Here is a 24,153-nt window from a genome sequence, read left to right as displayed (position 1 = left end):
ACACAGACCTATTTAGCAAATGTTTTTTGAATTATCCTCTTGAAACTAAGGTTCCCTTTTCTCTTTCCTGGCTTCTTTCTCGTATCGCAGTGGTTTCCAAAAGTGTCCTGGGGAAACCCCAACCATTCAGTTTTTATGTACTTATTTATTAGGATTTATTTACCGCCTTTGTGAAGGAATTAACTCAAGGCAGTGTACAGTAAGAATAAATCAAACATGATCAATAGACAATTACGACAGTGAAAATATTCAGACAATGGCGTGGAGGGGCATAATTGAATGGGGCGCCCAAGTTTTCCTGAGGGTGTCCTCACAGGACGTCCCTGCGAAGGGGCGGGGAAACCTGTATTATCGAAACAGGATGTGTGGCCATCATTCGTTTCGATAATACGGTCGGGGACGACCACATCTCAACATTTAGGTCGACCTTAGAGATGGTTGTCCCCAGTTTTCAGCGATAATGGAAACCGAGGACGCCCATCTCAAAAACGACCAAATCCAACTCATTTGGTTGTGGGAGGAGCCAGCGTTCATAGTGCACTGGGCCCCCTGACATGCCAGGACATGAACCAGGCACCCTAGGGGGCACTGCAGTGGACTAACTGATGCACTAACTGAACGGAAAAAGCCCTTCCCTTAGCGATTCGGAAAGGAACGGCCATGCATGAAGGAAATAGCATGCAAATGAGCTGCTCACTGTTAGCTCATTTGCACATGATTTCCTTCCTAAGGAGGGGAAGCCAGTGCAGAGAAGCCAAGCATTATGCGTGGCTGCTCTGCGCATGCCAAAGACAGCTTCATACATGCAGACAAGCTGCATGTATAATAGCCGTCTACAACCTTAAATAAATTGCCATCTACAACCTTAGAAAAATACAAGTTCAGGTGAAAACGTCCAAGTGCTCGTCAGGGACTTTTTTTTTTTTTTTAAAGAGTATGGGTGAAGGACATTCTTCGTTATGCCTCCATCCCTGCAACGGCAGTTGAGAATGTCCTTCGCTATTCCTCCGTCCCTGTGATGGCAGTTGAGGACGTCCAAAATGTGGATGTTTCTGTGCGAAAGACGTCCATGCCTGCTATGCCTCCAACACCCCCTTTATTTATTTGGATTTTGGATCACAAGTAGCAGCAGTGGGATTTGAACCGGCCACCTCTGGATTGTAAGACCAGTGCTCTAACCACTAGGCCATTCCTCCACTCCATTCCCTTGAAATTTGGCCGTCCCTGTAGGGGGGGGGGGGCAGTTCAGGACATCCATAATGTTTGAAAGGAGGACATCCATGCCTTCGCTATGCCTCCACTGACACACACATACCTCCCTTCCCAGGGACCTGCATACTGCTGCAATGGACCTGAGTATGACATTTCAGGCTGGCAAAAAAAGTTTTTAAAGTTGTTTTTTTCAGGGTGGGAGGGGGTTAGTCACCACTGGGGGAGTCAGGGGCGGTCATCCCAGATTCCATCTGGTGGTCATCTGGTCAGTTCGGGCACCTTTTTGAGGCTTGGTCGTAAGAAAAAATGGACCATGTGAAGTCGGCCAAGTGCTCATCAGGGACGCCCTTCTTTTTTTCTTTATCGCTCGAGGATGCCCATCTGTTAGGCACGCCCCAGTCCCGCCTCCGACACGCCCCTGGGAACTTTGGTTGTCCCTGTGACGGGAAGCAGTTGGGGACGTCCAAAATCGACTTTTGATTATGCCGATTTGGGCGACCCTGAGAGGACACCCATCTCCCGATTTGTGTCGAAAGATGGGCGCACTTCTCTTTCGAAAATAAGCCTGAAAGTAACCACATAAATTTAGGACAGCAAATCAGCTGTCCTAACTTTATGCACTAAGTTACCCGGCACCGGTCTGCGTATTGGCTGGTACTCGGTTAACTTCCAGGTTGGCGGACGTACCTGCGTATTAAATGGCAGGAGATGTGCATGCCCTGGTTTTGAATATCTGGGGGGGGGGGGGGGGGGGGGGGGTAGCCTGTAGTTGGAAGCAGTATATCAGCCACTTACCGCTGCAGGATGAAATTGAGCCCAAAATGTGCAAAAAAAAAAAAAATACAATGGTATCATTAGATTATAGAAAGGGAAAATGCTATGTATTGTGATAAATTTGTTTGTGTGGTTAGGCTGAAGTAGTAGAGACATGTCTATAGTATCTGTTTGCTTTCATCATACTAATCCATTAAAGGGAATCTGCATGCAAAATCTGAGTTAGGAACATAGCCAAAGAGCTGACTCATCTGGGTAATGGCCTTAGTTGCCCACTAAAAAGATTGTTCATTGTCAAAGCTCACAGAACATTTGCAGACTAGAGGAGAAAAAAGTACCTGTGTTTTGTTTTATGCTGCTCCCTATCTGTCCAGCAAACAGATGATATACCATCAGATAGCTTATTTGTAAAAGAAATGGTGTTGTGCTCAGTTGACCTTTATACAAGGGATAGTCAATAAGGTGAATTTAAGTACGACATCAAAGCAGTAAAAAAAATAATCACCTTATTGCAGTGGTACCCAAACCTGGTCCTGGAGGCATCCCAGCCAGTCAGGATTTCAGAATATCCACAATGAATATTAATTTGAGAGATTTGTATGCACTACCTCCACTGTATGCAAATCTCTTTTTCATGAATATTCATTGTGGGTATCATGACTTAAAGAAAAATAAATATATATTACAGAACTTGAAAATGTTGGCACATTTAGACTGACTCTGGACTTCTGTATGAAGGTAGCTCTGCTCTTATTATTTAATATCTTTCTTCTATATAGTAACAATGAACAATATTAAATGCATTTTTATAATATTCCACTGCGTTCCACAAGACAAAAGGAGCAAGTTCCCACGAACAATCTTTCTCTTTTGATCTAGGTACAAGAAAAAAAATTTTTTTAATGTGCCCAGATTTCAACCTAATTCATGTTTAATGTTTGATATAAATGCCTTAAATAAATAGATAGAAACTGAATGTTAAGCACCTGATTCTCATATGATGTCTGTTTTAATGGCCCTTTACCAGGATTTAAAAAATCTTTGCACAAATATAACACGTTAGTGTGTCCCTATAACCAGCCCCTCCAAATGACACACTGATTGTGATTTATAACAAATTACTACTCCACCTATGACAAGTTATTCCATTATTATACTTCCGCTGTGTACATCAGTATGCTGCACAAGCTGGCTTGTTTTAAAATATAAGTGAGATTAAAGACCAACCATGACGACAATGTCAATTAAGCAGCTCATAGGTTTGTTTGCTTTGTTTTGAGCGTATGCAGAATGACGGCTGTGTGGGGAAGGGGAAACGTAGACTAACCTAAGTGGCTTCAACCTTTTGAGGTCATGCCATCTCCTTTTCTCAGTCAAACCTCCTCAAGTGACAATTTGCTTTTGGAGGACCATGGGATAGAAGAGAGGAGGGGAGATACTTTTGAACATGTGTAAGCCTGGGGCTGGAGAGAGAGAGGTACACTGAGCTGCCGGATTCAAGGGGGGGGGGGGGGGGGGAAAGGGGAGAAGGGAGGGATAGTTGCCAAACTGGAGGCAGGGAGACTGAAGGCAGAAAAAAAAACCCTGCTTTTCTGATGCCAGTTTTAATGCTCTGCCAGCGGCCGGCCTGACCATTTAAAAACCATCCAGTCTGGCTGAAAATTGGCTAGTTGGCAACCCTAATGCCTATTAAAAAAAACAGCATGAGCAGTTTAGTGTTACTCTATTTAGTTTTTCCTTGAGGGTCACATTAACCCCAGTCCAATATGAGAATTAAATTATAGACATTTCCTGAGCTCTTGCTAAACAGTATTGATGGCAAGCATACTACCCTATACTGAGGTTGTGCTAATCCCTCATTTGCATATGATGTTCCTTTATTTGTATATGTGGGCTCACATATTATTTTTGCATACTCATGCTAACATCTAGCTCCTGTGTAGCATGCATGATGAGGTCTTCCTGTATATCTCTGTTTTTAACGTGCACAAAAAGACCTTAAAAGTGCAGCCTGAATTTCACTGCATAGGCTTTCAGTAGGTTGTGATACCTTTTAAAAGATAAGCCAAACCAGTGGAGAAAACACCCATGGCTCATGAAATTCATTCCAACCCCTGTGTATCCACTTATATATCTGTTTTGTTTTTGTTTATCTCTAACTTGTAGGGGCCAAGCATTTTGAATGAAGCCATTCCCGAGCATTCTGTTAGTAGAAGCCAACTGAATTTTGGTTTTGGTGCCGAAATTGACTCAAAGCCTGTTTTCGGCTTGTTGTGAGTCTCTCTGAAAAATGCCTTTGGAATTTGTCAGTTTTGAGTGAAACCTGTCACTTATTTTTAGCATTAGCTGAGCATCCCCCCCCCCCCCCCCCCCCACCCACACACTTGAACAGGAGTAGCCAACCTAATTCCCTCCCCTTGAACTGGAGTAGCCTCCCATTCCCCGTCACCCACCCATAGGCCTCCTTCTGGTTGACCTTATAATCCCTGGTAGTCTAGGGCTGTAGTCAGGGCAGTAATCCCCAGCTGCTCCTTCCCATGCTGACTGTACTTTTCAAAATGGCTGCCATAACCGCTCACAAGAGCTGGTAGGAAAGATAATGGCAAGCTATGAGATGGAGATTCCTTTTGTCAGAAAACCAGCGTGTTTAAATTTAAAGCCAACTTGCTTACTGTCAACCAATTTGAAATGTAATTCATAATGGATTCCAACTGAGTAGGAAGCTTTGATGTGTCATTAACCAGGATCATCACTTGTAATTATCTGCATAAAATCTGTAGGATTCAACGATCACATCAAAACAGTTAATGGCTATGAGTAGATATGAAAAAGCAAACCTTATGAGGTGTACAAGCAGACTTAAGACTTCAATTGAATTACTTGATAGTAACATTATAGTCAAAAAGACCTAGCCATGCAAGCTTGATGATTAGCGTCAGACAGCAAAATACCATGATCTGTTGTATCGAACACAGCTAACAAATCAAACAGGAGTAAAATCATGTGCTGACCACAGTGCGCCTGATAGTGGAAGGAATCCAGCAGTGAGACCAATAAGATCTCAATGCCACAGCAATTGTAAAATTCAAATTGATATTTATCCAAAAAATAGTCTTCAGCTGTTCTTTAAACCTCCACAAGACTTTTATTGTTCCAAAGTTTTTGATAGAGCAGGCAAATTATTGACAAGTTTTAATCAGCTTTGGTTGCATGGAACTCCATTTTTAAAACAGGACTGTCCATTGTTTTAAAGAATACATTGCATGTTTAAATCACTGTGCCACTGTACCAAGACAACAAATATTGCTGAGCTTTTCTGCCACTAGGAGGCCATTCATATAGTAACCAGTAGCAAACTAAGATTCCGTTACTGGGTGTTACCATACACAACAAGCATTAAGGAAATTATACAATTCAGTCACTAAAGGCTCATTTTCTAAAGAGATGGACATTCATCTTTTGACAAATCAGAACATGGACGGCCATCTCCCAGAGACGTCCAAACCGGTATAATCGAAACCCGATTTTGGATGTCTCCAGCTGCAGTCTGTCGCAAGGATGTCCAAATCTTAAGGGAGCGTAGTGGAGGCATGGTGAAGGCGGGACTTTAAAGCATTAATTACATCAAGCTGCCTGCTCGTTGCTCCACTACCTATCTTTTCTTTCTCTCTCTCTCTCTCTCTCTTTACCCCCCCCCCCCCCCCCCCCCCCCGGTGCTTATGTAGCTCTTCTTTCCTACCACCTCACATTCTCCGGCATTTCATTCTCCCTTCCATCATGGCCCTCTGAACTTGTCTGTACAAACAGCAGCAATAAGCACATTTTTCTACACTAAAAACTGAATAAATACACTGGATACATTACAGATGGCCAAATTTCGGTGAGAATATCCTGTTTCCTGATGGGTTCATCTTAAATGATGTTGTAATCTGCCTTGGGAAACCTGGTGTTATAAAGATGATGGAATGTATTGAAATTAAATGGAAGTAGAATTACACTCTCCTTTCATTGTGGCACATGGAATCACATCTTCTTCTGTTTTGTAGAAGTTTACCTTTTAGATACACAAATTGATTCTGTTGTTTGAGCATGTTTCATAGTAACATAGTAGATGACGGCAGAAAAAGACCTGCACGGTCCATCCAGTCTGCCCAACAAGATAAACTCATATGTGCTACTTTTTGTGTATACCCTACCTTGATTTGTACCTGTCCTCTTCAGGGCACAGACCGTATAAGTCTGCCCAGCACTATCCCCGCCTCCCAACCACCAGTCCCGCCTCCCACCACCAGCTCTGGCACAGACCGTATAAGTCTGCCTAACACTATCCCCGCCTCCCAACCATCAGCCCCTCCTCCCACCACCGACTCTGGCACAGACCGTATAAGTCTGCCCAACACTATCCCCGCCTCCAAACCATCGGCCCCGCCTCCCACCACCAGCTCTGCCACCCAATCTCGGCTAAGCTCCTGAGGATCCATTCCTTCTGAATAGGATTCCTTTATGTTTATCCCACGGATGTTTGAATTCCGTTACCTTTTTCTTTTCCACCATCTCCCGCGGGAGGACATTCCAAGCATCCACTACTCTCTCCGTGAAAAAATACTTCCTGACATTTTTCTTGAGTCTGCCCCCCTTCAATCTCATTTCTTGCCCTCTAGTTCTACCGCCTTCCTATCTCCGGAAAAGGTTCGTTTGCGGATTAATACCTTTCAAATATTTGAACGTCTGTATCATATCACCCCTGTTTCTCCTTTCCTCCATGGTATACATGTTCAGGTCAACAAGTCTCTCCTCATATGTCTTGTAACAAGTGGGACAAGTGGTTTATAAGTCAAAATAATAAAAATATTTTCCATCAAAAAGATCTCTCATTTGTTGAAACATAATTAAATGGGCTATAAGCCTCTAATGCAGTCCATTGGTTTTCTTGTATTTTGTTCTTGTGATGGCTTATACTGTGCCAAAGCTGGAAATACAGTGAGACAGAATAATAGAATTCAGTAACATCCAAAACTTATTTTTTATGTTTTAATTATCTTTATTAAAAGCAAAACATTTTGGTTGATAAGCTTCATGCAGAACAAGAAAAAACAGTAAACCATCCAACATGGTACAATAAAAACTTTTACAGAGAGCATACCCCAAGAACCCTTCCCCTCCCTCCCTATAAGCCCACCTGCCTGTTTCCACCCACCAAAATAACACAGCAGATGTACAGATCAGTAGGACTCAAAGCATTTCATAACAAGCACTGCCTCCACTGTATGCAGATCTGGTATGAATATTCATTGTCAATGTCCTGACAAACCTGACTGCCTTGGGTAATTCCAGGACCAGGTCATCCTCACTACCATAAGATGCAGACATGGTTGTATAATTTACATTTTAATTTTATTTGTATTTGGGTAATAACTGAGAAAATGCTATTGAAAATTATATTACAAAGCATGAAGTTGACTTGGTTAACTTCTGTATGTCAACCAGTAGTAAATAATAATAAACAATATTAAGTGCATTTTTATAATATACCACTGCATTCTTCAAAACAGAAGGAGCAAGTTCCCACAAACCATTTTTCTCTTTTGACCTAGGCATAGGAGAAAAAAAAAAGCTTTCAAATGCTCCCTGGTTTCAACCGAATACATGTGAAATGTGGGATATGAATGTCATAAATAAATAAATAGGTAGAAACTCTGAAGGTTGAGTGTCTGTTTTAGTGGCCCATTACCAGGAAAGAAAAATCTCTGCACAAATAGAATACGTGCTAGGGTGTCCCTGTAACCAGCCCCTCCAACTGACCACTGATTAAGATTTATAACAAATTACTACTCTACCTGTGAAAAGTTATTGCGTTATTATACGTCCTCTGTGTACATCCGTATGTTGCACAAGCTGGCATGTTTGAAAATATGTGAAATTAAATAAAAATGCTACCAACAATAAAGAATGACAAGGTGGATGCAGCAGCTCATAGGTTTGCTTGCTTTATTTTGAATGAACGGGGATGACGGCTGCACTGAGAAGGGGAAACTTAGATTGACCTAATTGGTTTCAGCGTTCTGACGTCACTTCATCTCCTGTTTATTAAACCTCCTTGCCGTTTTCTCTGTCAAAACTTCTATTTCCTGTGGCTGGGCACTAGAGGGAAGGCTCTTGCTAGAGAGGAGTAGCCATTTTGAGAATAGAGCTAACATGGGCAGGAGCGAGTGGGGATCACACCTTCCCTGAGTACACCATTAGATTGCAAGGGACTGTAAGGTAGTCTGGAGGGAGGGGAGCTACTCTGCATTCTTTTTTTTGTTCTTCTTTTTCTTTCTGTAATGTGATTGCAAGTAATGCAGTTATGAGCTTGCATAGTACTTTAAAAGGTAAATACAGTGCTCCAAATAAATGCTTTTGATAACAAAAGTTTAGCAGCCATTTTAAATTTGGGATGACGCTCTTTAGGAATTAGCCTCTCTGTGGAGATACATCAGCCGTCACTCCAAACATGGCGCAGAGTCAGCCGTTGTAAAAGCACTGAAACTTGAGGTCCATGTGTATAGAGGCAAATTTGCTTGGAGGTAAAATATGAACTTTCCATTATTAATTTATTATATATATATTTTGGCTTGGATACTATGTACGTGATTCTAAAGAATTTTCAGGCGCTGTTGGGTATGATGAAAATGCAGCGTTTTAATCAAATAATCAAACTTGCAACGTGCAGAAGCTAGATTCTATGAGAGAGGAACCTGAAAATTGTTTTTTTTTTCAGCACAAGTACTAGTCAGCTTATAGTGTTAGTAGGGAAATATTGCAATGAAATGAAACTTGTATATTATAACATAGGTTGAGAAATGTATTGCTCTTGATTTGTAATTTTTCAGAGCATATAGTTCTCGTATTCAGTAACATCAGTGGGCTTTTTTTATTCTGGATTGTGCATCAGGCTGATTATAATATCCTCAGTGCAGACCAGTATATGGACTCCTTTACCCTATTTTAGGAAGAATCAATATCGTGCTTGTCTTTAATCAGTTTTATAACTAAATACAAAACAGGGAAACATCAGTGCTACTTTCTCTTGTGCACAGTTAGGGTAAGCTTAAAAAGCTGGTAATCATGATTTGTACACGTTCTCACAAAGGTCCTATCTTGGAGGATATTTAACTGCATCTGCATTGACTTGGGAACCTAAACGTGCCAGACTTGTTAAAATGGCTCTCCCAGTTGTCAGCCTGTGCTTGTAATGGAGCAGCTGTCCACTGGAGGGATTAAGGGATGACGTCTCCTTATTCTCCCAGTATCTGCCGTCCTCCAGTGAAAGTGAAACCGAAAGGGGATACCAAGCTCTATAACAGCTTCAGGTATTATAAATATTTTTAACAAGGCAGGAAGTGTGAGGAGTAGCCTAGTCATTAGTGCAGTGGCCTGTAAACCAAGGGAACCAGGTTCAAATCCCACTTTTTAAATTTTATTTTATTGTAATTGGGAGCTCTTCAGAAGCAGAGAAACATCTACTGCCACCCAAATTGTGGCAACACTGCATACTACAAATCCCAGCGCAAGCAGTTGCTTCCCATGTCTGCCTCAATAGCAGACTATGGACTTTTCCTCCAGGAACTTAAAAAAAACAGGTTTGGACAAATTCCTGGAGGAAAAGGCCATATACTGCTATTGAGGCAGACATGGGAAGGAACTGCTTGCCCTGGGATTTGTAGTATACAGTGTTGCCACGATTTGGGTTTCTGCCAGGTTTGGAAAACAGGATACTGAGCTAGATGGACCATTGGTCTGACCCAGTATGGCTACTCTTATGTTCTTATGTACTGTACCTAAATATAAACTGCCTGCAAGCCAGCTATAGAAGTTGTATACGTTCAGCTAGAATGGGTATGTTGCTGTTTCTGGAGGGCTCAGTTACAAAATAAAAGTTAAAAGTCGAATTTTTAACCTGAGTCCCTTGGTTCAGTCTGCTGCAGTAACAACTAGGCTGCCTCTCTGCTCTGCATGGACTTGTGTGTGGCCATTTAGAATGCTGTCATACAGACGTCTGTATCCCTTGTTTTTTTCCCCTGTTCATAATTTGGATGTTCCAGTTTAAATGGACATCCATGCTGGACGTTTCCAGTGGATGGAAGTCCATCTCCCTTGGGTCCCTGTTTACTTATCAGTGCTTAGGGACTATAAGGGCGACTCTAGCATTTAGCGCATGCTAATTTTAGTAAACAGGGCCCTTATTTTGTAACGGGAAATCGCTCATTTCCTGTTTGAAAAAACATGCAGGATTGATGTCCGTTTGGGTCGTTCTGACTTGGATGTCCTTTCAAAAATGCCCCTGTACGGGCTATACCATTAGCTGTTCTGTATAATTGCTTGCTCTTTAGGTTCCAAAACTAATTTCAGTTCAATTCCAACCAACATGATGATATGAGTAGAAAATTCAATTGTTTATTGTTGCAACTTCCAGTATATATTCTCAACTTGTGCAAACGTTCTTCAATATATAAAGACGTTTTAAAACCTTTCAATTGTAATCCTTTAACCACATTCTTCATCACATTTTGCACTGCACGGATGCCGCCACCAACATATGACATGTTTCGCAAATTGCACATTTTAGTGGATTGAAGAATGGTTCTACCCTACAGCAGAACACCCAGTCCAACCCAACACATTTTACAAAGCTTTGACCTAGAAACCCCTAAATTGGCTTTTCATATAATTCACCTCATCTTTAGTATTGATTTTGGAAGCAATAGAACAGAATTAGACATCCTGTATGCCATATACCATAGTGGATTTTTTTTCCTAAATAGTTGTATACATTCAGAGTAAAAGCTTCTATACTCAACTGCTGGAAGTGATGACAGTGAACTTTTGACCAGAGGAGTAGTGTACTATCTCAGCGCATGCTAATGGAGTGGAGGAGTAGCCTAATGGTTAGAGCACCAGTCTTGACATCCAGAGGTGGCCAGTTCAAATCCCATTGCTGCTTCTTGTGATCTTCGGCAAGTCACTTAACCCTCCATTGCCTCAGGTACAAACTTAGATTGTGAGCCCTCCTGGGACAGAGAAATATCCAGTGTACCTGGCAACTTGGCTGTGCAGGCTTCTGTTTCTGTGAGTCTGATACGTGCAGGACGTCAGACTCACAGAACCAGAAGCCTGCGCTTGCAGCTCAGCAACGATTCTGGAATCCTAAAGAGTGACAAGATTCCATGCAGAATCTCAAAGAGTAGCAACATTCCATGTAGAAGCCTAAAGAATAACAAGTGGAGAAGTGGCCTAGTGGTTAGAGCACAAGTCTTGCAATCCAGAGGTGGCCGGGTCAAATCCCATTGCTGCTCCTTGTGATCTTTGACAAGTCACTTAACCCTCCATTGCCTCAGGTACAAACTCACCTTGAAAATTTGTAGCAACAGTAGTAGCACTGGCTTTAACACTAGGGCAGGTCATAACCTACCTTGGCACAGATACACACAAATCAAAAATAACTTTAGCCCTTTGACATTGTGATTTTATTCAAATATCAATCTGCATGGTGCCGCAAACAGGCAAATTATTAGAATAATTATAGAGACAGCTTCGTTTATAGAAAGGCAACTTATGTATTAAAGGCCCCACAAAGGTTAAATAATATTTTCCCTTTAAGAGTAATTACAGTAATTAGAAGGTAACAACAAAACATTTTAAAGTGTCAAAATACATATTTAAAAGCTAAATTAGCACAGTAGAACAACATAGCTTCAAGTGACAGAGACTGGATAACCCATAATGGAAACATCTGCTATCATTTTTCAGGTATAGAGCCAAGTAAGTACCTCTTAATTTTGTTGAGGGTGGAAAAAAATTTTTTTTGCTTTCAGAATGATGCAGCACTCTCATTACGATCTGGAATGCCAAGGTGCTGGGCTGCAGAGAAAAGCTTGGTTGATTATGATTACACTCTATGTAAAGCTGAAGAAATAAGAATGGTCAATATATCCCTTCATCAAACTTATCAAATGATTCTTTATTGCTGGGAGGAAAAGACCTCAGATGTCCTTTGCTAGGCGGCAAGCTTACAAGCTTAATGCCAGCTTATCTTGGACTGTTATCATATCATTGGTCAAAAAACCTCCAGTGCTCCACTCACAGTCATTCAAATTATCTTATTTTTTTATTATTTTTCATGATCAATGTTTGAAATTTTCATTTTAAATACCAGCACCTAACTGTACTTCAAATCAAACATTAGGTGTACTATTGCTTAAATTATAGCATTTAGCTTCAAAGTCTTGCCCCAACGGGGCTTTCCGTTTCACTCTCACGACGAGCTTCTTCAGGGGACTAAGTGCTAAGATTAGTGCTACACCACCATACGGCCAGAGGAACACCATCTTATCTTAGGAGAGAGGCGTAGCACTAATCTTAGCACTTAGTCCCCTGAAGAAGCTCATTGTGAGAGTGAAACAGAGAGCCCTGTTGGGACAAGATTTTGAAGCTAAGTGCTATAATTTAAGCAATAGTACACCTAATGTTTGATTTGAAGTACCGTTAGATGCTGGTATTTAAAATGAAAATTTCAAAAATTTGTAATAAAAAAATAAGATAATTTGAATGATTGTGGGAGGAGCACTGGAGGTTTTTTGACCAATGCTATGACAATAGTCCAAGACAAACTGGCATTAAGCTTGTAAGCTTGTTGACTAGCAAAATACATCTGAGGTCTTTTCTTCCCAGTAATAAGACATTATAGGTTTGATGCAGGGATATATTGTCCATTCTGATTTCTTCAGCTTTACATAGAGTCCTACAGAGTGAATATCGCTGGAGTAAGTCTGTTGAGTTCTAATAATTGATTATGATTACAGACATTTTACCATAAAATCAGCATATATAATTTTTTTCCCAAGGGACCTATACAAGGTAGTAATATAGAGTGCACCCTTCACGCACACATGTGCGCAATTTAAAACTTAATAAAAATGGATTGTTATTTGAAAAGGCTGAAAACTCAGGGCCCGATATTCATAAAATGCTGAGCTCATAAATCTATATTCCTAAATTAATCTCCTAAATTTGTGCCCTATTTTCAGACAGGATGAATTTTCAGCTGAAAAGTTATTGCTACTAATTTAGGAGCTTAAAAGTTTTGCTCATAAATTTAGGTCTGCCGTTCTGCCTAAATTTATGAGTGTGATTTATGAGCCTAGTGCTGAAAATTGGTACTAGGCTGCTAACATCTTTTCCCCACCCTAAATCTGTCTTTGTTGCCACTTATTCTTTTTATGCTCTTAAATTTATAACAGTAAAAAATTATGCACTTAGCCATAGTAAATTTTCAAAGAGGCCAGTTTATGAGCATAACTGTCGAAGTTAGCATAAATCCGTTGAATATTGGGCCCTTAGTTATTAATCCCTAGAACCTAGTATCAGGGAATTCAAGCACACTCTTGATCTGGAATATAAAATCTAGAAATGCAAAGAAAGCAAAGTTAAAGCGTCATAGGATAAAGAATACATTTGTCCTTAGGATTAGAGATTCAAACAGTATTTAGATAAAGCATAACTGGCATTAAATTTGTTTTGCAGATTAATAACTAAGTGTAAAATATGATATAGTTAGATTATCTGACCCCCAAAATACCCAGATACAAAACCCATTCACTTATTACAGGAGCTTAACAACAAGATAGCCATATAGTGAAGCAATTCGGTAGTGTGTATTAAAGAGCAAATGTTGGAGTCAGCATCAGAGTTGATGTCTGAGAGGCTGTACTGTTGAGAGCTTGAGAGAGTGCAGCTCCTGAGGAGGCTGGAGGGTGAAACGGGGGCTCCTGTAGAGCATATGTATAAATCTAAGTACTATAGAGTCAATTATGTTGAGCTGTGATGAAACTTCTTTCTAAGATTTATTCATGCAAGTATGTGGATTTTATTTTTTATACACTGTCCAAGTACAATGTGGACTGAATTCTATAAATAGTGCCTAAAATCTGGGCGCCAAAAAAAGCACTTGGGTGCTGTTTATAGAGTAGTGATGATTAGCACCGGAAACCACGACTACTTTTAGGTGTGGCTATTTACATAAACGAAATGTAGCAATGGAAAGGCCTGTCTCCCTGTCTGCTTGCTCCTGCTGGGTAGTGAGAAGAGTTGCATTTCTCTCTGCCCTGAGGTATGTTAGATATCTTTTTGTTTAGCTGAAGTACCTGTTCTTCATTTCATTTGTTAGTTTTGGAATTGTACTCTCTTAATTTTCAAAGAACTTACAACAGTTTTAGATGAAAATTGACAATAGTTTTCACAAGAAATATAGGATCTGTTTGTAAGCTGAATAATGAAGTATCTTCAGCTGTTTTTTTTTTTTGGCCACAGATCGCAGATATACGCATAATGTAATTGGCTAAATTGGTGATAACAAAGCACTAATTACTGATTATCTGTGCCCCTTGTTCTATAACCTGTGCGCCTAATTTATAATTTATTCTGTGCTCAACTCCAGAGTGGCTTGACCAAGGGAGGGGCAGAGGTGGGTCATGGGGATTCCCAGGATTTAGGCGCAGAGTTATAAACAAAACTACTTCCATTTTCATGCTTAACGATGCCAGCGTTCACTTCAACCTTTGGCAGGCATAAACGCTGGTGCCTAAAGTTAGGTATGAAAATGACTTAAGCTAGTATTCTATAAAGACAGCTTCGTGTGGATCTGCCTTTATAGAATTTGTGCTTAGCATGCATCATCCTGGCACCTAACTTCAGGCGCCCTATACAGAATTCCCTTCTGTATATTTGCGTTTTGATTAGTAGATTTAGGGGGCTCATTTTCAAAGCACTTACTTACAAAGTTCCATTGGTTACTATGGGGCTCATTTTCGAAAGAGAAAACATCCAAAAAGTGTAGTAAAACAGAATTTGGATGAATTTCTTCTCAAAACGTCCAAATGGGTATTTTTGAAACCTATTTTGCTGACCTTTATCTCTGCAGTTCATCCAAATCACAAGGAGATGTGTCTGGGGCATTTCAGGGGCCAGATTAGGGCGGGCTTAGGGCGTTCCTAACACGTGGCTGTTTTATAGCCATAATGAAACAAAACGAAAATGTCTAGGGCTAAAACTTTCAACATTTAGATCTAGACTTCTTTTTAGAATGAATAAGGCACAAAAAGGTGTCCTAAATGACCCGATGACCACTGGAGGGAATCGGGGATAAATCCCCCCCCTTTACTCTCCCAGTGGTCATTGACCCCCGCTCACCCACCTTCAGAGATTTCAGTAAAAATAGCAGTTACCAGCCTCTGACAGCTTCCGATGTTATAGCCAGTTCTATTAGAGCAGCATGCAGGTCCCTAGAATAGTGGTCGGTATAGTGCACTGTAAAGAAGGGGGGGGGGGGGTGACCCAGGCTCACATCTCACACTTGCTAATTACATAAACAGCAATTCTAAAAATAAGTGTAGATAAAAATAACAATGACAAATTTTACCTATGTAAAAAAAGCATTGACAGCCAGTTAGGCAATTTGTTATCTATAAGACAACAAATAGGCATAAACAAATCAAATCATTAATGAACGGAAGCAATAAACCAACTAAATACCAAGTATGCAAATAAAATAAAAATCAAGGGCACTATATAATCACATTTGCATACTTGATATTTAGTTGGTTTATTGCTTCCGTTCATTAATGATTTGATTTGTTTACACCTATTTGACTTATTTATAACAAATTGCCTAATTGGCTGATGCTTTTTTATATATACTTTTTATATATGTTTTCGCCACTGGTTATTCATCGTTGTTGTTTTTGGCTACATTTGTTTTTAGAATGATTATTTTTTTATCAGCAAGTTTTTATATGTGTATTGAAACCCGTTTTATTTGTGCTTGCATGTAGTTATAGTGACTCCCGAAGCAGGCGTTCCATGCTGAAACACGGTTCTGTGTTAAGTCCTTGATTAGACTGATGCCTTAATGAAGACTGTCCTCTGGCTCTCTCTAGATCCTTTTTTTGACTCCGTTTAGAAGGTCAATTGCACTACCCTACTCAGTTTGCTTTCTTTGCCTAAGTACTGTGTAAGTTAAGCAGGTATTTTCAAACTAGCAAGTACTTGCGAGGGGGATGTATTTCCACTATTCATGATGTATTGTAAGCCACATTGAGCCTGCAAAGAGGTGGGAAAATGTGGGATACAAATGCAATAAATAAAAATAAATAAAATGTACCAGGGGCGTAGCCAGACTTCGGCGGGAGGGGGGTCCAGAGTCCGAGGTGAGGGGGCACATTTTAGCCCCCCCCCCTCGCCATTGCTGACCCTGCCCCCTGCCGACGAACCCCTCCTGCCGCCACCTACCTTTGCTGGCGGGGGACCCCAATCCCCGCCAGCCGAGGTCCTCTTCTTCCCAATCCCGCGCAAGGCTTTGTTCTAGTCTGATGACATCAGACTCACAGAAACAGAACGAAGCCATCTTGCAAGGCTTCGTTCTGTTTCTGTGAGTCTGACGTCCTGCACACCGTGCACGGGATTGGGAAGAAGAGGACCTCTGCTGGCAGAACATAGATGGGGCTCCCATTTATGCGCATACTTAAATAGGCACCCGCATTTGCACAAGCTCTATGACTGGCATAAGTGCAAGTAACTAAATGTTAGGCACATTAGTTCCCAGTTACACTAGTGTTCTATAAAGGAAAGAGGGTGCCTACTTCCTTCATAGAATAGGCTCCTATTGCACACTGCCCATATAATTGGAAGCACCGTTCATGTGATGGGACCTATTTACTAATATTGTGTGTTAATGGCATATGCTAATGTGGTAGCACACTTTGATATCTCTAGCCCTTAGATTTCCCTAAATGCAATTTTTTTTGGCTGAGCAGCTGCAAAAATGTACAGGTATGTAAATGAAGAAGGTAGCATTGATTTCCAGTGCTAGGCTTGTATTTGTCGGTGGCTGAATATGAAGCTTAAATGTAGGTGCCTTGGGGGGTCCTTTTATTAAGGTGCGCTGAAAATGGCCTGCAGTAGTGTAGACGTGTGTTTTGGGCGCGCGCACAGAATAATTTTTTAGCGCATCTGTAAAAAAAATGCCATTTTAAAATGTTTGCTGAAAAATGGACGTGCGGCAAAACGAAAATTGCCGTGCATCCATTTTGGGTCTGAGACCTTACCGCCAGCCATTGACCTAGCGGTAACCGGGCGGTAATGATCTACGTGCGGCGGAAAATTAAAAAAACATTTTTTTGAACGCGCGCCAAAAATGAAATTACCGCAAGGGCCACACGGTAGCCGGGTGGTAACTTTGAATTTGCATGCATTGGGCACGCATAGGCATTAGTAAAAGGGCCCCTTAGTTCTGTGCTTCTAAAATTAGGCACCTATTTTTAGCCTAAAACTTAAACCCCCTAAGTTTAGCTGAAAGTTTTTTTTCTGACTTTAGATGGCAATGTGGTCAGCTGTTTTTGAACACTAGCCTTTTATGCTACCACTAATATGTTTCAAATCATTTCTACAGACTACATAGAGAATAGTTCATAAAGAGTTTTATTATTAAATCACTGAAGTCCAGCATTTAACAGTTTGTGATTTGTTCTTTCTAGGTAACATTTCAGTAAGTTCAGCTACATCCGATGGGGGAATATTTACAAGTGACTGTCCTACAGCTGTGCAGCAAGGGAAGGTTTTCCTAGGTTCTCTGACACCAAGTACTGTGCTATATACCGTTCCAAATTCAGGTCAGGCAGTAGGATCAATTAAGCAAGAAGGACTGGAAGGAAGCCTGGTATTTTCTCATTTAATGCCGCTCAATCATAGTACACAGCTAAATGCTAACTTATCTTCTGACAGTAACCTGCAGTCCCTGACCACCTCATTAGTCAACGGAACTCCACCACATAATTTTTCTCTTCCTTCCCCTGCTGTGCTAAATCCTTCAGGAGAGCTGAACTCTCTGACTGGGACCCCATCGATGACAACCGATGAGTCCATGGTGGCTCCCATAATCAGCACATCCACTGTGATTTCTCTCGGTAACACCAGCTATGGCACTCTACAGAATTGTTCCTTTCTCCCTAACCAGGACACGTTGACAGCTTCTGTAGTGCCGGCACTTAGAGAAGTCATTTCTGCAGCAGGAGATAGCATGAACACCACTTCCGCTCAAGTTCATCAGGATTTTATCAGACAACACACGTTGGTGTTGCAGTCGGTATCTAACATAAAAGAGAATTTTGTAGCTGGTTCACAGAGGAAGTCAAACAGCAATGTAACGATGTTGGATTCCAAATCGGACTATTCAGGAGGTAATATAGCTGGCACAGCCTGTGAAGAGCTTGAAACGGACAGAAAAGAACTTGCCAAACTCCAGGATGACCAGATGGATGAAGAGATACAAAACCTATAAGGAAAAGATAATGGCTGCTGTTGATAAAAGGAACCCGAATTGGGCCTTTTTGACTAGAGAGAGTTTTGAACACCTTTTGAGGATTGAAGACTGATGGTATTACAGTGCATTGGGATCTACAGTACTGAAACCTCTTATGGCTTTGTGTGTTTTGCATGCAGTAAGTTCATTTCGTCAAATGGGGTGTGTGTGGTTGTGGGGAACAGACTGAGGAGTACTGAACAAAAGTTTAATGATCTGACTCACCAGTATAAACCTAATAGGTTTTAGCAAAATTAGTATACACTAAGCAATGAACACTCGCAGTTCTTTCTTATATGAGAAAGTTTAAATAAAGAGATGCAAGAACTGTCAAAACTAAATGGTAATACTTTAGCCAGGACTTCCCAACCCTGTCCTGGTGATCCCACAGCCAGCCGGACATTCAGCATGTCAACAATATGCTTGAGATGCATTGACATACATTGGAGACCCAACATATTCAAGTTTATGTTGTGTACAATCATTGCAGATATCCTAAAATTTTGATTGGCTGTGGAGTTGCTGAGACAGGTTTAGGAAGCCTTGTATCCTAACACTCTGGGCATTGACATTTTTGAAAAAAAAAATTAGCAGGTACTTCAGGTGCTTTTAATATTATTGGCATGAAGCTAGGAGCTCATTTAAAATTACAGTTTATATTTCTGTTCTTTTGGTTTTTTTTTGCATTGCACCTTTGCTTAAATCAGAGTTTGTAGATTAGTTTAGCTAGTCACAGAATGCCAAGCCCTTTATTTGACCAGTACAATTAAAGCACTTGTTCTAGCGAGAAAACAATTCAGGGATTTATTTTACAGCTTATTCACTTGGGAAATTCCGACATTTACACATGGAAATGATATCCACTTGTAAATGATGGTTTTAGAAGGAGCTCAATTTATACATGATGTCTGTAATATATGGAAATTGCAAGAAGGCTTGTTGGAGGTATGTCCTGGGTGGGTTAACAATTTAGCAGAAAACCACAAAAAGCACAAGGAGCCTTTGAGAATGGGGACATCAACTCAACATTTTATTGATCAAACTTGACACGGTCTCTGTTTCGGTGAAACTGCCTTCGTCAGGGGGTCTAGGCATAAAAACATTAAAAGTATAAATATACATAAAAAATGAAACATAAAACATTAAAAAAACAACAACAAAAGTACATATGAACTAGTTGACGCCCCCACTCTTGAAGGCTCCTTGTGCTTTTTGTGTTTTCCACTCTTTTGAGTGTGCTTTGGATTCCCTCTCCTGCAGTCTCAGGGTCGAATATCTACACGTGTATTTCTTGTTCCATAAAGGGAATGCACATGTAGCACCTAATATTTCCACATGAGAATTTACAGCTGCTCCCTGGTATGTATAAGCTTTTAAAATTGCTCGTTTTAGCCAGCCCCTTATAAAAGGAATTAAAGGACTTATCCCCATTGTTTATTTCCCATTTCAAAGTGATAAATACAGAGGCCACCATCTTTTATTAGCAGCATTCATTTGTATAGGTTTGCAAACTGTCTGACATGTATAAGTTGCGAGATACCACCTTATCGTGTATATGCACATTCATTTAAATTAGTTATGTATAACATAATATTTATTTTGGAGATCTTGTAAATCATGGTCTCCAGGACTGGAGTTGGCCATACATTGTTTGAAAGAGAATGCCACCAAGACTGGTAAAATGAGGATTTAAATCACTAAGACAGACCTTACTAATCCATCATTGCCTTCTGTTATCTATTTTCTATTTCACATTTTCTTTTAGACCTGTTTGCTGTTTATTTTACAGCAAAGTATGCAAAGTCTAGGGCCATGGTTGGCAGTAGTTGGAAAATGTTTGCAACCATGGTGTATGGGTTAGTTCACTTGCTTTGATCTGCATTGCTTTGGTGCTGCACCAGGGCTTTAACCAGATCTCATCAACTTAAATTCCTATTTTTCCCGCACTCCAAAGCCTTAATCGTTGTTCCCAATCATTGAGGGCCACCAGTGGGTCAGTCTTTTAGGATACCCTAATGAATATGCAAGAAGAGATATGCTTAAAGTAGAATAATAGTCATGCAAATATCTCTCATGTATATTCATTATATTAAACGTGATCAACACAAATCTCTCTCCAAAGATTACATAAAGTTTGTTGATTCTGTTCTTTAATTTTAATTATAACTAACAAAATTACTATAAATCGCACATCATAAATGTGGATAATGATGCTCAGTACATCCTCATATTGCCCCGCTGGTATATGGAAACGATTATCCCAATAGCGCGTTGATTCAAGATAAGTATTTTCTTTTTAGTACTTGATAGTTGCTGTATAGTCATTACATAGAGCGCTATTGGTGCAATGATTTTTCATCCATTATCATAATTACCCAGCAGGGCAATATGGGGCTATACTGAGCACCATTTTTCACATTTTTGATGCATGATTTGTAGTAATTTTAGTAGTTAAAATTAAATTTAAAGAACTTTATGTATATTCATTAGGGATACCCTGAAAACCTGACCTGTTGGTGGCCCTCAGGGACTGGGCATGAAGACGAAAGAGAACATAAGATAGCTATACTGTGTCAGACCAATGGGTCATTTAGCCCAGTATCCTGTTTCCAGCAGTGGCAAATCCAGGTCACAAGTACCTGGAAGAAACCCAGATAGTAGCAACATTCCATGCTACCAATCCCAGGGCAAGCATTTGCTTCCCCATGTCTGTCTCAATAGACTATGGACTTTTCTTCCAGGAATTTGTCCAAACCTTTTTTAAACCCAAATACGCCAACCATTGTTAGTACATCCTCTGGCAAAGAGTTCCAGAGCCTAACTATTCTTTGAGTGAAAAAATATTTCCTCCTGTTTGTTTTAGTATTTCTGTGGAATTTCATCGAGTGTCCCCTGGTCTTCGTGCTTTTGGAAGAGTAAAAATTGATTCACTTGTACTCGTTCTGCACCACTCAGGATTTTATAGACCTCAATCATATCCACCCCCCCCCCCCCCCCCTCAGCCGTCTTCTTTTCCAAGCTGAAGAGCCCTAACCGCTTTAGCCTGTCCTCATATGACAGAAGTTCCTTTCCCCTTTATCATTTTGGTCACTCTTCTTTGAACCTTTGTCTAGTTCCGCTATATCATTTTTGAGATACGGCGACCAGAATTGAAATCAATACTCGAGGTGAGGTCGCACCATGGAGCACTACAAAGGCATTATAATATTCTTGGTCTTATTTTGCATCCATTTCCTAATAGTTCCTAGCATCTGTATCTGCGTGTGTGCGGTTGTGTGTCTCACATGCACAAGCACATAGAAAAGTGAAATTTATTTACATAAGTGCACTATGCGCTGTTGAGTAAGCACATAATTGCTATAGCATGTAACTGCAATGAAGCTTGAGCATTGGAGAGGCATGGACATGTCTTCAACTGGCATGCACTGTAAGGCCTCCATTTACACCTTCCATTGACCACATAAACTTAGATGCGCTAATACGGGTTTATGCTACAATTCTGTAAGACTCAGGGTGCCCAGATGCCGTTATATAATAGGTGTTCCCTGCACAGCATTGGTGCGCTTAAATGGAAAGTGCCCTCTTACACAGTTGCCCCCTAAGGCTCCAAATAAGTATATAAGCATCACCATACTGGGTCAGACCGAAGGTCTGTCAGTCCAGTATCCCGTTTCCAACAGTGGCCAATCCAGGTCACAAGTACCTGGAAGCATACCATTTTCGTAGCTTTTCTTTGCACCGCTTCCAGTCTTTTTACATCCTTAGTTAGATACGGCCTCCAAAACTGAACACAATAGTCCAAGTGGGGCCTCACCAACGACTTGTAGGGTGCATCAACACCTCCGTTCTTCTGCTGGTTATACCCCTCTCTATGCAGCCTAGCATCCTTCTGGCCATGGCCGTCGCCTTGTCACATTGTTTCTTCACCTTCAGATCCTTGGACACCAACAGCCCAAGGTCTCTCTCCTACTAATCTCTCTCTCCTCCTATCTGTTATCTCTCTTTCGGGTTTCTGCACCCCAAGTTCATCACTGTACACTTCTTGGCATTAAATTTTAACTACCATATACCTCTTATAGAAACCGTTCCTTCATTTACATCATTTTTTAAAATATATATTTTATATGCTGTTAAACTGTTGTTTGTGAAATAGTGTAGATCTAATATTAGTGCTCAGTAAAACTCATATTGCTCCGGCTGGTCTACTCATTAGCAATATGCAGTGATCAACATCACAGCACAGCCCTACCTCCCTCCTTATACGTTGAGAACGGCACAGATAGAGACAGTGGTTATGAAGTAGGAAAGAAGCAAGAATTCACTTATACTACACGAGCACTTGTTCATAGTTCCAGTTACTCTGGAGGTTTACTCATAGCTGCACTGAACCTGCTATCGAGCGGGGTATAAATGCTACAAATAAATAAATAAAATCTTCATTCAAACAGAAATCATGAAAGTTCAGCCCTAAGATAAGTGATCACTTTATGTTTATGAGAAGAATGCATATAAGGAGGGAGGTAGGTCTATAGTGCTGTATTGACAGGACTTTTTTTGAGGGGGTACTTGGAGGTACTGAGTACCGGCACCTTTTCCATTGTCTGCTAAAATTGACCCGTGGACCCCCAAGTTTTAATGAAAGAGCTTAGGCTCTACACACCAATTCTGCCTTGTCATAGATTCTGTGACTGATTGCAGGGGGCCTGGCTATTGTGGGTGGATCCCTCAGTGATCACCCCACCCCTGAAGGGTGACCTGGCATTTGAGTACCGACACCTTTTTTTCCTAGTAAAAACGCACTGTGTATTGATGATCACTGCATATTGCTAATGAGTAGACCAGCCGGAGCAATATAAGTTTTACTGAGCACTAATATTAGATCTACACTATTTCACAAACAACAGTTTAACAGCATATAAAATATATATTTTAAAAAATGATGTAAATGAAGGAACGGTTTCTATAAGAGGTATATGGTAGCATAAATTGAAACCAGAGCAGTCAGTTACTCCAGAGTAAGTATAGTATTAAATTTTAACTGCCAGACCCTCGACCGTTCTTCTTTTTTTTTTTTAATGTTTATTTATATTTATTGAACATGCACAAATCGCATAGAAATAATTGTGAACAAACAGTATCAACACTTCCCTCTGCTACATCAACATTAGTTTTTTGCTTTGTTTCCATTACTCTGTAATCCCCTTATATATCCCTTACCCCCTCCCCCACCCTCTACCCCCTTCCCCCCACTTAGTTAATTGTCAAGGCAGGGTCCGGCTGCGCCAACCACTCAATATATGAGTCCCATATTCGATGATACACTACCAGGCGACCTTGTCGCATCGCCGTTAGCTTAGACATTAGATGAATGTAGTCCAGTTTCCTTATAACAGTCCTGAGTCCCGGCAGAGTTTGTTGTTTCCATGCCGCTGCTAGCACCAACTTGCCAGCCACCAATATCTGGGTAGCCAGCTGATACATATATTTTTTGGACCCCTGGGGTCACATATGCAGAAGGCAAAAGTCCATTGTCATAGGAAAGTCTGATTTCGTTATGCTTATGATCAACCTCACCACTCCTGTCCAATACTGTTGAGCATGAGGACAGGCCCACCATATGTGAGCCATATCTCCCAACATTTCACATTGACGCCAACAGAGAGCCGACCCCCCTTTAAACATTTTAGCTAATCTCTGTGGTGTGTAATACCAACTATACAATATTTTGTAGCCATTTTCTACAAGAGCATTGGAAATTGACACCTTAAGCAACG

The 24,153-nt window shown here is 40.7% G+C and overlaps 1 protein-coding gene across 1 annotated transcript in view; it reads left to right on the top strand.

The window, feature by feature from the left end:
• Nucleotides 1–18,787, top strand: part of SIX4 (SIX homeobox 4) — a 53,668-nt gene extending 34,881 nt beyond the window's left edge. The window contains exon 3 of the mRNA XM_030214358.1: nt 17,556–18,787. Coding sequence (XP_030070218.1) covers nt 17,556–18,358 — 803 coding nt within the window. The 3' untranslated portion in view covers nt 18,359–18,787. The remainder of the gene's footprint in view (nt 1–17,555) is intronic.
• Nucleotides 18,788–24,153: the final 5,366 nt, after the last annotated feature.

The sequence above is a fragment of the Microcaecilia unicolor genome, chromosome 9 (genome assembly GCF_901765095.1).
Source record: "Microcaecilia unicolor chromosome 9, aMicUni1.1, whole genome shotgun sequence".
Classification (NCBI taxonomy): domain Eukaryota; kingdom Metazoa; phylum Chordata; class Amphibia; order Gymnophiona; family Siphonopidae; genus Microcaecilia; species Microcaecilia unicolor.
The sequence above is the reverse complement of the archived record's forward strand: the minus strand, read 5'-3'. Positions and strand labels throughout refer to the sequence as shown.